The sequence below is a fragment of the Anolis carolinensis genome, chromosome 5, assembly GCF_035594765.1.
Source record: "Anolis carolinensis isolate JA03-04 chromosome 5, rAnoCar3.1.pri, whole genome shotgun sequence".
NCBI classification, from domain to species: Eukaryota; Metazoa; Chordata; class Lepidosauria; order Squamata; family Dactyloidae; genus Anolis; species Anolis carolinensis.
The window spans coordinates 66651518-66665839 of record NC_085845.1 but is presented as its reverse complement, the minus strand read 5'-3'; the positions used below and the strand labels follow the sequence as shown (position 1 = coordinate 66665839).

The 14322-nt window shown below is 37.8% G+C and overlaps 1 protein-coding gene across 4 annotated transcripts in view; it reads right to left on the bottom strand.

The window, feature by feature from the left end:
- primpol (primase and DNA directed polymerase) overlaps positions 1-14322 on the bottom strand; it is a 36603-nt gene that overhangs the window by 2980 nt on the left and 19301 nt on the right. For 2 of the 4 annotated variants that reach the window (XM_062981409.1, XM_062981410.1), the window contains 12 exons: positions 13095-13279; positions 11255-11401; positions 9277-9368; positions 8386-8527; positions 7363-7510; positions 6485-6772; positions 4713-4875; positions 3334-3431; positions 1937-2023; positions 1748-1856; positions 915-997; positions 781-827 (listed from right to left, as the gene is read on the bottom strand). In XM_062981409.1, coding sequence (XP_062837479.1) covers positions 781-827; positions 915-997; positions 1748-1856; positions 1937-2023; positions 3334-3431; positions 4713-4875; positions 6485-6772; positions 7363-7510; positions 8386-8527; positions 9277-9368; positions 11255-11257 — 1260 coding nt within the window. In that variant the 5' untranslated portion in view covers positions 11258-11401; positions 13095-13279. The remainder of the gene's footprint in view (positions 1-780; positions 828-914; positions 998-1747; positions 1857-1936; positions 2024-3333; positions 3432-4712; positions 4876-6484; positions 6773-7362; positions 7511-8385; positions 8528-9276; positions 9369-11254; positions 11402-13094; positions 13280-14322) is intronic. The other 2 variants (XM_016994054.2, XM_062981408.1) reach the window with 1 other exon arrangement.

Sequence of the window (14322 nt, the reverse complement as noted above, 5' to 3'; positions counted from 1 at the left end):
TGTTCATGTGGGAGATGCCTAGATACCAATGTCTTCCTATTTTTTGCACATACTGTATTGGAGAACAGTAAAAGTTGTAGCCGTAACTCCTAATACTACTAGGAGCTGCGGCGGCACAATGGGTTAAACCCTTGTGCTGGCTGAACTGCTGACCTGAAGGTTGCCGGTTCGAATCCGTGAGATGGGGTGAGCTCCTGTTTGCCAGCTCTAGCTTGAAGGGACATGAGATAAGCCTCCCAGCTAACATATCCTGGCTTCCCCTGGGCAATAGATGGCCAATTCTCTCACACCAGAAGCCAAGTTGAAGTATGTTCTCAAGTTGCTTCTGACATAAAAAAAACCCCAAATACCTTTGGATCTGCTCATACCCACTGGACTGCAAATCTTAATAGTAGTAGTAGTAATAATAATAATAATGCCCGCCTTGGTTAAAACAGAAGACTATTAAAATACATAAAACTAGACAGTTTTGACTTAAGATTAAGTGGACCTAAAGGGAATCTGCCACATCCCTGCTGTTCTACAATACTGATGAAATATCATTTATACCTTATACTCCTTTCTTGAAAAGTGGGATTCAAAACAGCTGTTATGGGAGGATGCCAAATTGGAAAAAAAATTAACTTAATGTGAGTTTGGGGAGGGCTAAGATTATGCTAGAAACTAGGTTACAGGTTCTTATTCATTTTCCATCTCTATATTGTATCTACCTTACTAAGCTATTTACCGAGGTCCTTCCTAGGGTATAGCTAAATAATTTTGATATTAAACAAGTCGTACCTCCTTGAAAAGGAACGGGAGGCATACTTCACTTGGTAAAGGAAAACCTGCCACACACAGAAATAAACTTGTATTAGTTATAACGTATTTCAAATCAGTGCCTGAAATATTTTAGGTTAGATACAAGTACTCACTTTCTGATTTGAAGTTTTCTGCTCTGCAAATAGGATCGTGGCATTTTTGATACCAATTCTCTTGTTTCAAATCTACTATAATCCTTGAAATACAGATATATTAGATTAAGTCATAAATCTATTCATGCATATGTGTAAAATAAAAAAGCTGATAGAAATCTCTGGTCAAATTTAGCAAGAGATATTTCAAATAGATCTCTCCATACATTCAACACATTGCTCCATGGATATAGCCATAGTTCTACAATGATTAATGCTCCCGATTCAAATATTTCCCTCCTACTTTCAAAGTTGACAAGGTCTCAGGTCTCTGTCATTAATTGACAGAAGTGTCATCTGGTTTCTCAAAATTACTTACAATGAAACCTAGTTCTCCCTGCCTGCAATTTACCTGTAGCTAGGGAGGAGAGTTGTAATCTATTTGACCTCTAGGTGGAGTATATAGCATTCTACTATAGCTCATATTTTAGTTATACACTATACAAAATAGTATTGGATATATCCTACACTGATATGGAGCTGATATATGGAGTTTTAATACATATGTAATGCTTTAGATTTCTACAAATATATTGAAAATAGTACATGTGCAGATAATTATTACACTTCAAATGTTCGTGTCAGTATGTCAAAATGCCAAATTAAATCTAGAACTTGACAATGTTCTAATTCTTTGTATGATATTATCTCTCATACCTGTCCCCATTAATAGAACATTGCAATTTTATGGACATAAAATACACAAAGAAGTATTCTAGTAATCCTACTTCAAAAATGACCAAACCTATAATTTATCAAAGAAACTATGAAGGGTGTCATGAAAGTGTACATACATTATATTATTACTTTTGTGAGCTCTGCCAATATTTCTACACCAACGGTAGTTCAAGATGTCATACACAAGAAGCTGCTCAAGAGAAAAATAATTCCATCTTCTTATTCCTGGAAGGGGAAAATATGCTAATTTTTCACAGGACTTTATAACCTTTAAAAAAAAAACTTAACATAAGAAATACCCTTACCTCCTCGAACACTGTCTTTACTGACTAAGGAGAGGACAAAGCTATCAATTTCTGGATAAGGGGAACAGTGGTATCCCCCTATGGAGTCTATAGGAAAGAAACAGAAAATAAGAGTAACATTTTTCCCATGGCTCATACAAATGGATAAATCACATGTAAATGCTATTATAAGCTGAATTAGATTTCCTTGTCCTGGTGTAAATATTTTCAGCATAAGAGCTAGCCAGGTGTTCCTACAATCCTACAACTATTCACAGTAAGTACTGATCCATTGTCCTGTTATCCTAAGATACCGTAACAGGGGCCTGCTTTAGCACAGCAGGTTAAATCACCAGCTGCAGTAAATCTTGTCAGTCAAAAGGCTGATAGTTCGAAGCCTGTGTCAGGGTGAGCTCCTGGCCTTTAGCCCAGCCTCTGCCTATCTAGCGGTTTGAAAGCAAAATGTGGGTAGATAAATAGGTACTGCTTAAAAGTGGGGAGGTATTTTAAGGCACCCATAAGGAAATGCCAGAAAAATGCTTACAATTTGATCAAAGGAGGAAGTTTACAAACAAAGCTCCTCCGCAGGGAGATGGAGTGACATCACCCCCATGTGGCCAGAACTGAGCACAAGCCTCCAAGATGCCGAAGATGGGAAATGCCTATATATATACCTCTATGTACAACTGTTTGTCTTGTCAGTGTATAAAAGGCATTGAATGTTTGCTGCATATGTATGTTCTGTGCTCCACACTGAGTCCCCTTCGGGGTGAGGGTGGAATATAAATACTGTAAATAAAGAATTATCAGGGGCACTGTATTCCGGTTTGTCTTGCTTCACTGATTACCAAAAGGTCTTTGACTCCATCGATATCAAAGCTATCCTAAACGCTCTGCACAACCAGCCCTTGGGCAGACCTCATATTCAATGGAACGAACCAATGGCTAAGCTATCGGCCAGAAATTGAAAAGAAAATCACAGGATCGTATATTTTGGTGAACAGTAGATTTGCATGAAGCCCAAAGGAGAGGATCAACAACAAATCGAATAGAAATTGTATTCATTGTATTTGCTTCCTTCTTAAGTTGCATGCTTCGTTTTCTTTCCAAAAAAGTACTCTTATCTAACTTCTTTGTACATGTCTTGACTTCTCCTCACCAATATTACCAATGCATAAACATTAATCTTGCTCAAGTAGCCCATTACTTCCGCATGGAAGACAGCTCAACCAGTTACACGCCAAAAGCTTCCAAAATGTTAAGATGACTAAGTACGTTTGATGCATGGACTTTAGAGACAAAGCATTCAATTTATACAAATATATTCAATTTTGTAATGCCAGGCACTGAACAAAAACATTTTGGTATTTTTGCAATGACAAAAATAGCATGAGAAAGTTTCAGTTTAATGGGAATACCTATACAGCTATTGGTTGTGTTGCCGTTTGAACAGGCAGACTTTTCTTTTCTTGCTTCTGGATTGTCAAAAGTCAAAATTTTTAAACAGTCTGAATATCTGACCAAAAAAAAAGAGAGAAGAAATAGAAAGGGTTATAAAGCAATCTGAGTTTTTTTCCCCCAGCTGTCTACCAATAGCCTGTGATTCTTTTTCAGCACTATACTAGTGTATTAAAATAGCACATTCATTTTGCTTTCAGTTTCCATCAAGTAATTCAAGAAGCACTAATTCAGTGGTTCTCAACCTGGGGTCCCCAGATATTTTTGGCTTTCAGTTCCCAAAAATCCTAACAGCTGATAAACTGGATTGGATTTCTGGAAGTTATAGGCCAAAAACACTTGGGGACCCTTGGTTGAGAACCACTGCACTAATAAAATGACAAGCAAATATGCAAACAGTCTGTTTGTGAGAGAGAAATCCTTCAGTAATACTTCTGGCCACAATTTCTGAAGCTATCATTTAAGAGGCACTGTAACTATTCAGTCTTTTCCTACTTAATAGGAAAAGTTTTTTTCCTTGTGGCAATATGAAAAAAGAGCAGTGGCTGGAAAATACAGAAGGGTTATGTAATCTTGACCCCTATAAGTGTACATGAATGGAGCAGGGCAATGGCACAACAAAAGACTTCTCTCTAAAGTAGCTGAAGCTTTGAAGGAAATAAGATCTGGAAGCAGATCAGGAAACTTTGAACAGTCAATACTTTCTATAACTTTACAAGGCAAAGTTAATACAACTCCCTCAAAACTCCAAATAATCAGATGGTGACTGGCATATATTAGTGACTCATTTTTTTAATCTTTAAAGTTTTATTTCAGTTTTTATGAACACAGTTCATTTTTACTTCTGACTGGATTCAGATTTGGATGTTGAGGCTCTCAAAGAAAATAGTAGACACCTCTTGGCTATTTGCTCTTGACGTTTTTCCTTTGTCTCCTTCATTCTCTTGGCCAGGAACTTGGCATATTCTGCACCTTCTTTCTTGTTCTCTTGAGTACGCTGCTTTTTCAGAGCAATATGTCTGCATTTATGTGGCAGAACTCTAAGAGTGACCACACGCTGGATCTTGGGTGCTTTGGTTCTGGGCTTCTTGCCTTCCTTATTCAATGGTTTCCTCACAACATACTGACAAACATCATCTTCTTTAGAGAGAATAAACAGCTTTTGGATTTTGCTAGCCCTCTTAAGTCCAGTGGTGTCAGTCAGTCCAGGAATATCTTTTTCACTTTTCTTAGAAAAGTGACTCCTTTTTTTATAACTGAAGCCATGAATATCCTCCATTAGCATTAACAAAATTAGTAAAATAATTCAAAATTTCAAAAAAAGTGAAATTACCATTACCTTACATTACAGATCAAAGAGGACAAAAAATACTGTTCTTCTACAGAAGAATTTTTTACAGGTTTAGGAATAAACTTGTTATCTTCTGCAATATCCAGGACAGCACACTTTCCTGCTTTTGATGACTTGTATAACCGGAAATTTCTATTCTTAGTATAAACCCCTAAAGAAAGAAAAGAGTTACTGGATGCATCTACAATTGCCAATGCCTACAATTTTTGCAATTCATGGTCACATTCCAATGCAACGATTAAGTGGGTTTAACACTACTGTTTTCAACCTCAACAATTATGAGTAAACTATTGGATAGTTGCTCTCCGTTGTGAAGAATTTTGAAGAATAGTAAAACTAGGCCTTCCAAGAATACACATTCAATACCAGTATCATTTCAGAAATAAACATTTCAAATTAACTTTTGAAATTTGACTTTGGAGAAAAGTTGGGAAATTTTAGTTTTAGACAATATTAATGGTTAATGTGATAAAAATTACTATTTTAGATCTTTCCACATCATTATATTTATTTGTACCATCACTGGATGATAAACCATTGATTTAAAACCATGACTAGGATTTGGAAATATTTAACTAACTGAGTGGGATGGAAAGGAGTGGCACAGGTAGGTTTCATCTATCTACTGATGGTAGCCTTTCCCAGTGGCTTCATACAACTGGAAAAGCAGAATCAAAGCACCCCTGACAGATGGCCATCCAGCCTTTTTTTAAAAGCATACACCACACTCTGAGGCGGTGGAGTTGAACAGCTCTTACTGTCACGAAGTTACTCCTAATATTCAGGTGGTATCTCCTTTCCTGTAATTTGCGGATTAAATAAATCAGCATTTGCTTGGCTTGCTAAACAGGCTGGTTTTCTTTTTTAAGAAATACAGCTGAAGCATTTTCTGCAGAGTCCACGGTAAACACTGCACATCATTGCTAAAAGATTTGGATAAAATTACTGTATTTTTCGCTTTATAAGACGCACTCCCCCCCCCCCCCCCCAAAATAGAGGGGAAAAGTCAGTGCGTCTTATAAACGCAATCTGCGTCCAGGAAGGGAGAATGGGGCGATCTGTGCCGTCCGCGCGTGCGGACGGCACAGATCGCCCCATTCTCCCTTCGGGGCGATCTGCGTCTTATCATCAGGTGCGTCTTATAAAGCGAAAAATACGGTAATGGCCATTAGAAACCGTTTATTGTTGCCAATTTTTTCGTGATGCCAACACTGAGTTAAGGGGACCTAATTTGGGATCGAGATGCTCAGTTAAAGAAGCAGTGGTCTATGGCATGAAATGCTGAGAGGTTCAGCTGAACAAATGGAAATACATTTTCCCAATACAGTTTGATGCGTAGGTTGTCTACCAAGGCGACTAAAGTTGTCTCTATGGCATAACTAGTCTTAAAGCCTTGCATGGACAGCTTTGCCATGTGCAGAGGATTACTCAATGCCCACTGTTAGGCATCAGGGAGAAATGGACTAGGATAACACTTTAGCATTTAGTCTTATTTAGAACCACTAGGATTCAAAAATATTTAAGCAACTGAGTAATTTCAACATTCATCACGACATTGATGAATGACACTAATAGCCAAAAGGCTCCTTGGATCAATCATTCTCACCCACATACTATTAATTCATATATGAATGGACAAAAGTTGACACAACAGCAGACTTCTTTCATTCCTGACAGCAATCCTGTTAGGGTTATGAAAAGCACACATTTGAAAATAGTATTAGCAAAAAGTTGCGCATGAAATGTGTATTCATATTTACCGAGATCTACAAACAGTTGCTTTCCTCCCTGTTTGCAATTCATTATCAGAAAGGATAGGTCTCTGTCTCCTTTCCCTTGTGGTGTCCCCTTTTCCATTGCTCTCTGTGAATTAAGTTGACAGGTGGGAGGCACATTACTAGAGACAGTCTGGTTTTCCAGACATTTGGGTAAATCCATGGTGACTTTGGAACATTGAGAAGCAGAAAGCACCTGTTTTTCTACAGCCATTTCATCTTTATTCTTAGTTAAAAGAACAGCGGGTTCCAAAATTCTTCTTAAAAAGTTACCTTGAGGGGAAAAAAAGAAAGAAAATATTGAGTAAATGAGCATTTGGAAAACAGACAGGATTACAAAAGAACTGCTGTGCTTTAAATAAAATTAATTTGACAAGGAACTTTGTGCTATTGATACATCTTTCTGTTTTGTCTGTTAATTTAATGTTTCGTTTTGGTTTTTCTCAGTGTTTGTTGTTAGATCTGAAATATTTTGTGGTTGAAAACTATAGGTTTCTCATGTTCCTCGCATAGTACTCAACCAAATGTATAGGAAGTGTCTTCAAATATCATTTCTACGGCAAGAAGCACCTCAGGTACAGTCCCTGCTAACCAAGTCTTTGTTATCTCTCAATAGATTAATATCAATTTCCTTCCATTTTAGTCATAAGGCGATCAGAACATGAAAGGACTACAAATGCACTTAACCTTTGCCGTTTTCAACTAGTTTCAGGTCACAGATTTCCAGCCGTCCCTTCACATTTGCTTTTTTGACTTTTGCAGATTATTTAGATTTGATTAAAATATTATCTCTTGGAATCTCTAGGTCTTCCAGTGTGACTCTATGCTGACTGTACATATATCTGAAATATATCTATACTTACCTATATGAATGTTATTTTTAAATGCAGCATTGTGGAATTGAAATATTAAATGGCAACTAAATTTCTCTTCAGTGCTGGAATCCAAATTCAAAATGTCTCCAACTGAACATTTTACTCCATAGTGTTCATCTAATTTTTCACATACAAACTGAAAAAAGATACAATGGCATTCCTTCATTTGTTTGTCACTGTTTGCACATAAACATATTTTATATCATTACATCGCAGTTGCAAAATCTTAGATATGTGTTAAGAAAGGCTGAAGAGTAAAAATAAACTACAATCACTCCATTCCAATAATGTTTTCTTTCATATTTAGATCACAATGTATGGGGGAAATGGTAGCCACTCTTTTCTTCAAGCAGCAGTTTCTTGAGTTGCTGTGAGTTTTCCGCACTGTCTGGCCATTTTCCAGAAGCATTCTTTCCTGACATTTTGCCCACATCTATAGCAGGCATCCTCAGAGGTTGTGAGGTCTGTTGGAAACTAGGCTAGTGGGGTTTACAGTATATATCTGTGGAATGCCTAAGGTGGGAGAAAGAACTCTTGTCTGTTTGAGGAAAGTGAATGTTGCAATTGGCCAGCTTGATTAGCATTGAATAGCCTTGCAGCTTCAAAGCCTGGTTGCTTCCTGACTGGGAGAATCCAAGTCTATTCATTGCTAATCAAGCTGGCCAACTGCACATTCACATTTGCCTCCAACAGACAAGAGTTCTTTTTCCCACCCCGGACATTCCACAGATATAACTAAAAAATCCAAATTAATCCTGCAGCCATTTTTGGCAGCTTATTTCATTACTTACCTCCTATTATTGTTTAGGACAGCGGTTCTCAATCTGTGGGTCCCCAAATGTTTTGGCCTTCAATTCCCAGAAACCCTAACAGCTGGTAAACTGGCTGGGATTTTTGGGAGTTGTAGGCCAAAACACGTGGGGAACTGTAAGGTTGAGAACCACTGGTTTAGGACATCTTCCCTAATGTTTAACCTAAATTTATATCCCTGTATGTTTGCTTGAAACCTACCTCTATTAAGTCTGCTACCATCTGTTTTCCATCAGTGCCTTTATTTGCTGGTTTGTAGAATTCCAAATCAAAGTATAGTTTGCAAACAGCTGTTTCTGGGATAACTTCATAACAATGCATAAGACTGGTTTCACGATGTTTGCTAGGTTAAGAAAATTATTATTATTATTATTATTATTATTATTATTATTATTATTATTATTATATATTACCACAGTTAAAGTAAAGATTCCAACTTCATTTTAGTGGAATGGAAATGAATTGAAAACCAAGATTTAATAATGCTCTCAGAACAGTATTATCCAACATATGCAAGCAAAACCATACTAGTATTGCACTAAAAGTAGGAATTATAAGGCTGCATCACTAGCAAAGATCACAATGGAAATGAGATCAAAGTCCACAATGAGAGCATGTATTAGCAATATAGTTGAACCCCACATGCAACACCTAAAAATCCTCCCAAGTTCAAAAATTTAAAGTGTGTCAGAGAGCAGTTTCTGCAATCCTTATGGAAAGACCAATGTTTTAAGAGCTATACTGCACTGGAGTATGATTTAGACTTCCCCAATTTTTAAAAAAAGGAAATTTAGGCCCTCAGACTCCACAGAATGGCTTTAACAGAACATGGAGTTTGACCACAATTCCCTATGATGCCACATATATGCAAAAGGAGGAGGGAAATTAACCACAAAGAAAACCAGGGTGATGTAATGTCACTTCCAATTGCGCCTCTTCCCCTTCACATGTGTCCAAACTTTGTAAAGGATGGGAGTCTGACACAAATGTGCTTTAATAAAAACAGTTGATTCTAAGTAAAAACATATATTTATGAAAATATTGTTTCTATTGAGTAAGTATTGTCCTTTTTCCCAATTTTTAGATACTTACCTGTAATAAAACCAAAGCTCTGTGTAGGTTGTCACAAGATAAAACCTCTGTTTGTTTTCAGCAGTCCTTTCCAAAGCAAATATATGAACATCCTTTAAAAAGTAAAATAAGTTTTTTAAAAAAATTAGCAGCTTGTTCTCAATCAACAAATGAAAGCAAATAACCTATTAGGGTTTTCAGTTCTAGTGTTATGCTTGGTTTTCAGCACATTCTTTTCTAGCCTAGAGTTAATACAATACACAAAGGCTAAAAGTGCTGAAGGTAAAAATTCTCTCTGGGGAAAGCAAAGGAACTGGAGGATGCACTTATTCAATACTTAGTGATCTGCCAAAGTAAGGATTTTCCATTTCATTTCCCATGACATACTGAAGAAACTACATGTTATATTCTCTTTTTTCGCCAGCTTATTCCTGTGTTTACAGAAGTGAACAGATTGCAGTTGCTTTACGCAGCAATATGAATTTAACATAAAGCTTGTCAAACGCTTCAGAATCCATTAGCAGCTTTCTCTCAATTTCAGTGAAAGGTATTTCACCATTATTATAATATATGGATATAGGTCAAGTAGGCAAGAAAACACAGACTGCAAAAAAAATGTCACACGGAAAGCAACTCTCTGTAGGTTTGTTGTTTGTTCGGAGAGCTACCCTCCCTCCTTTGTTTCAAGAAGAAAGGGAAAGCAAAAAAGAGGCCTGTAAATAATAAGAAACAATGTTCTATAATCACGATATGATATGATGTTCATGTATTTAACAGAAATATGTCAAGCTCCAAAATAAAATACAGGCAGTCCCGAAGTTTAAAACAAGATAGGTTTTGTTTATTCTGAAGTTGAATTTGTACATTTTTAAATGTAATTCCAGACGTGTGTGTGTGTGTGTGTGTGTTTTGGATAGCATAGGGAAAGGTTAACACCCCGTGTGCTGTCGCGCCTGGGGCTGTACTCTTAGTGAAAGAGGCATGGATGTGACATCTTTCCCCAGGGGATTGCTTCTTGCCCTCCTTTAGGGAAACTGGAACTCCCAAGGACCAAAACACTGTAGATAACTCAAAAACTGGGTTTATTGTTCACAAAGGGGGTAAAAGAAAATATACATTACAGTCTTTGATTGTTTAAGTCCGTGGAGCCTTCTAGATCCCTCTTTCTCTGGCTGTGAATGCCGGAGCAAACTCAGCCTCAGTCCAATGACCTATATCTGAAGACAAGAGTCTTCCTCTGTTGCCAAAGGACTGATGTGAAGGCGCTTGAGACTCCTCAACGTTGTTCAGGTTGGCCCTGAACATGAAGTGTGAGTCCCAAGGGTAAGAACCTCAGAATTGGTGCTGAGAGGTAACTTTTGAAGGGCTTTTAGTGCCAAGTCTCTCTCTCACGTCCATCCGATAGAGAGCTTGCTGGTGGAATGAAAAGAGGAAACACTGTCCTACTCGGGGAAGAGGTGGAGCCAAACAGTTTTGCTGAGTGAGCAATATAACAGGTACAAACAACATTGATTGACAGATATAAATAACCAATCCAACTACATTTACAGGGTAAGGGCAAAATCAGGCATGATACAACAATTCAGATCTTGAAACTTAGTTTGACATATAGATGGCGCCACTCGCGCCGTCACACCGGTGTTGTTTGTTTTGCTGCCTATGCCCCTGTTCAGAAGTTTTCACCTCACTTTCGGTCCCTGTGTTAATCAGATTTTGAATAATTTGGCATGTTGTGGAAACAAGGTTTGGTGAGAACTCTTTCAGGAGTGAATTTCCCTTCTTTCAAAGGGTAGATTTACCAAAGGGTAAATCCTTATTATCTGCTTTGAACTGAGGCCCTTTCTACACTGCCATATAATCCAGATTATCAAAGCAGATAATCCAGATTATCTGCTTTGAACTGGATTATATGAGTTTACACTGCTATATAATCCAGTTCAAAGCAGATAAACTGGATTTTATATGACAGTGTAGAAGGGGCCTCGGTCTTCTCACTTACCATCAAGTGTGAACATCTCTGTTTTTCAGCGGCCCTATTTTAGTTATAATCCAGTCACACTCACAAGATGAATTCTTTGTTGGAGGAAGTGATTCTTCATTGTAAGTGACTCCTTTTTTCTGTTAATAGTTTCCTCTAAAAGGTAGACTTGATGGAACATGTGAAATATTGGTTATCATAAAGATTTTCTTATTTTTAAAATATTGTCACTTTATCACTCTTTTTCAGAGATAGATTAGTGTATTATCTACACCAGATAAGAAAACTACATATTTGGGGAAATATTAGTTCCCTGCTTTCTTCTGTTTTTGAGTTTGAATGTAAGAAAATCCCTACTAGATTTAAGCAAAGATTCAGCATCTTATTTCATCAACACCCAACCATTTGTAAAAAAGAAAAACCTATAAGAACTATGATGCTTTGCTGTTTGCCTTGCGTAAGTGTAGATAAAAACAAACTGCTCTTAGGTATTGAGGTTCCATTTACCGTAATTCCTTGTGCTGGTGCCTAGGCTCTGTTGTGGGATCAGGACAGACAAGACAAAAAATACTTGTGGTTGGGATACTATTTAATGTTGGAGCTGTAGATTTAGGCAATCCAGATGAATTATTCTAAAACAAGTTGGCAGATGTGGTAGGGCAAAAAATGACATTTTACACCTATTATCCTCAAAGGGTATGATTAATATAAACAGGGAAAAAGGCAAAAAAATATGTGGTGTTGCCTGGGTCATCCATTCCTGGTGGCTTCTGGGAATATCAAAAACCTATGCTCACCCATTTTTACAGCACCGTGAGGGAGGAGGCAAGAGCCCATAAAAAAGACATGGGAGCCACATTTGCTTTAGCTATGCCATAAAACAGGGGTGTTGTTTTCATTGTGGGCCACAGCACCCTTATGGTTGCCTACAAAGAACCATTGAATCCATGAATGGGAGAATCCATGGATACAGAGGACCAACTATAATTTTTTACATAGTGTTTGTAGTGGTATTGTATACTGAATGCAAACACATAGCTAAATGTAGCTATTTCTCTGGTTAAAAACAACAATAGTGATTTAAATTAACTGTAAACACATTATTGATTATATTAATTATATATATTAAGGTGACTGGGCAATAAATACAACACCATGGTTATTTTTACCCAGTTTGAGTTCCCATCTTTTTTTGAATAACAACTCTCATCACTTTTGATTATCCCCATGCAATCTGGGGATGATGGAATTGTGGCTCAACAGCATTTATGGCTCTGGGGTTGGTGAAAGGTTAAAGGATATTTTAATGTTGAACGACATTAAAGCCTTGTTTCTAAATTCAAACTCCATGATCCTGAATAAACTGAACAAACTGCAGTCTTCCAGATGTTAAATCATTACAAATCCCATCAGCTTTAGTGGTGATGCCTAATGATAAGGAATATAGGAGTTATAGTCCAGCATCTGAAGGGCCGCATAAAATAAAATTACATGGGGGGCTGGATTTGGACTGCAGCCCTTGAGTTTGACACACGTGTCCTAAAACATCAGACCTTTAACCTAGTGTAATCCTTAACCTTTACTAGCCTCATGGTTCATAATTTATGGTAGTGGCATTGGCCACAGTTGACCAAAAGGTCACACTGGAAGGCATAGAGATCCTTAAAGAGAACATATCAAATATGCCAATAATAAAATACTCAACAGTTAGGTTTGCAAATGTGAAGGGCTGACTATTGGGGGTTTTTTTTTACAGTTATGTATATCTTAAATAAATTTCAAAACACAAAATCATGAATTATTCAATCATCAAAGGCTACAACAACAATTTTTAAAGCCCCATTTCTAACCATCTGCTTACCTCTTTACAGGATTTTGCAAAATTGAATGCTTGGTTTTGTCGATGAAATAACTTCCAAACAGAGGATGGCTGCCATGGTTTGGACAGCTGTGGTTTGTAACGGTTGCAGAGCGGCCTTCGTTTATACGAAGATGCTAGTTCTTCAATGCTCTTCACTTTTTCTTCCCACTTTCTCTTTGTTTGCCCTAAGGCAACCAAAATATCAACACTTAGACTTACATAGGAAGAAAATACGCATCGATAGCAAGTTTGCATGCTGACAAGAGTTCCACTTACCATCTCAGAGTTCAGAGTCTGAGGTCCCTTCCACACTGCGCCTATATTCCGGGATCTTATCCCAGATTATCTTCTTGTCCTATATTATCCAGCAGTGGAGACTCATATAATCCAGTTCAAAGCAGATAATAAGTATCAGATCCTGGAATATCGGGACAGTGTGGAAGGGGCCAGAGCAACCTCAGTGAGATGCCCCCCGAGTTGAACATATCGCTGTTGATCAATTTCTGAGCAATATTCAATAATAATAATAATAATAATAATAATAATAATAATACTTTATTTATATCCCGCCACCATCTCCCCGCGGGGACTCGAGGCAGCTTACATGGAGCAGCGGCCCAAACAACAGAAGGACAAAATATAAGCAACATAATACAAATCACAATATAAAAAAGATAAAACAGTAATATAATATATCAATTAAAACAATACAGGATAAAAAAATTACATTTAAAACACATAAATGGTAAGACCGTAATACATACAGGATAGATTATTAAAAACCCTCTGGGGCTGATTAATTAATGACTGTATCTCTGAAGGCCAGCCGAAACATCCAAGTCTTCAGTTGATTTCTGAAGGAAGATAGAGAGGGAGCCAACCTAATCTCCCTGGGGAGGGAGTTCCAGAGTCGGGGAGCCATGGCCGAGATGGCCCTCTCTCTCATCCCCACCAAATGCAGTTGTGAGGAGGGTGGAAGTGAGAGGAGGGCATCCCCGGATGATCTCAGCGATCGGGTGGGTTTATAGGGGACAACACGGTCACGAAGATACCGTTTAGAGCTTTATAGGTAATAACCTGCACCTTGAATTGGGCCCAGAATATTATCGGCAGCCAGTGGAGCTGCTTGAACAGGGGGGTTGACTGCTCCCTGTAAACAGCTCCGGTTAGTAACCTAGCTGCCAACCGTTGTACCAAATACAGTTTCCGGACCGTCTTCAAGGGCAGC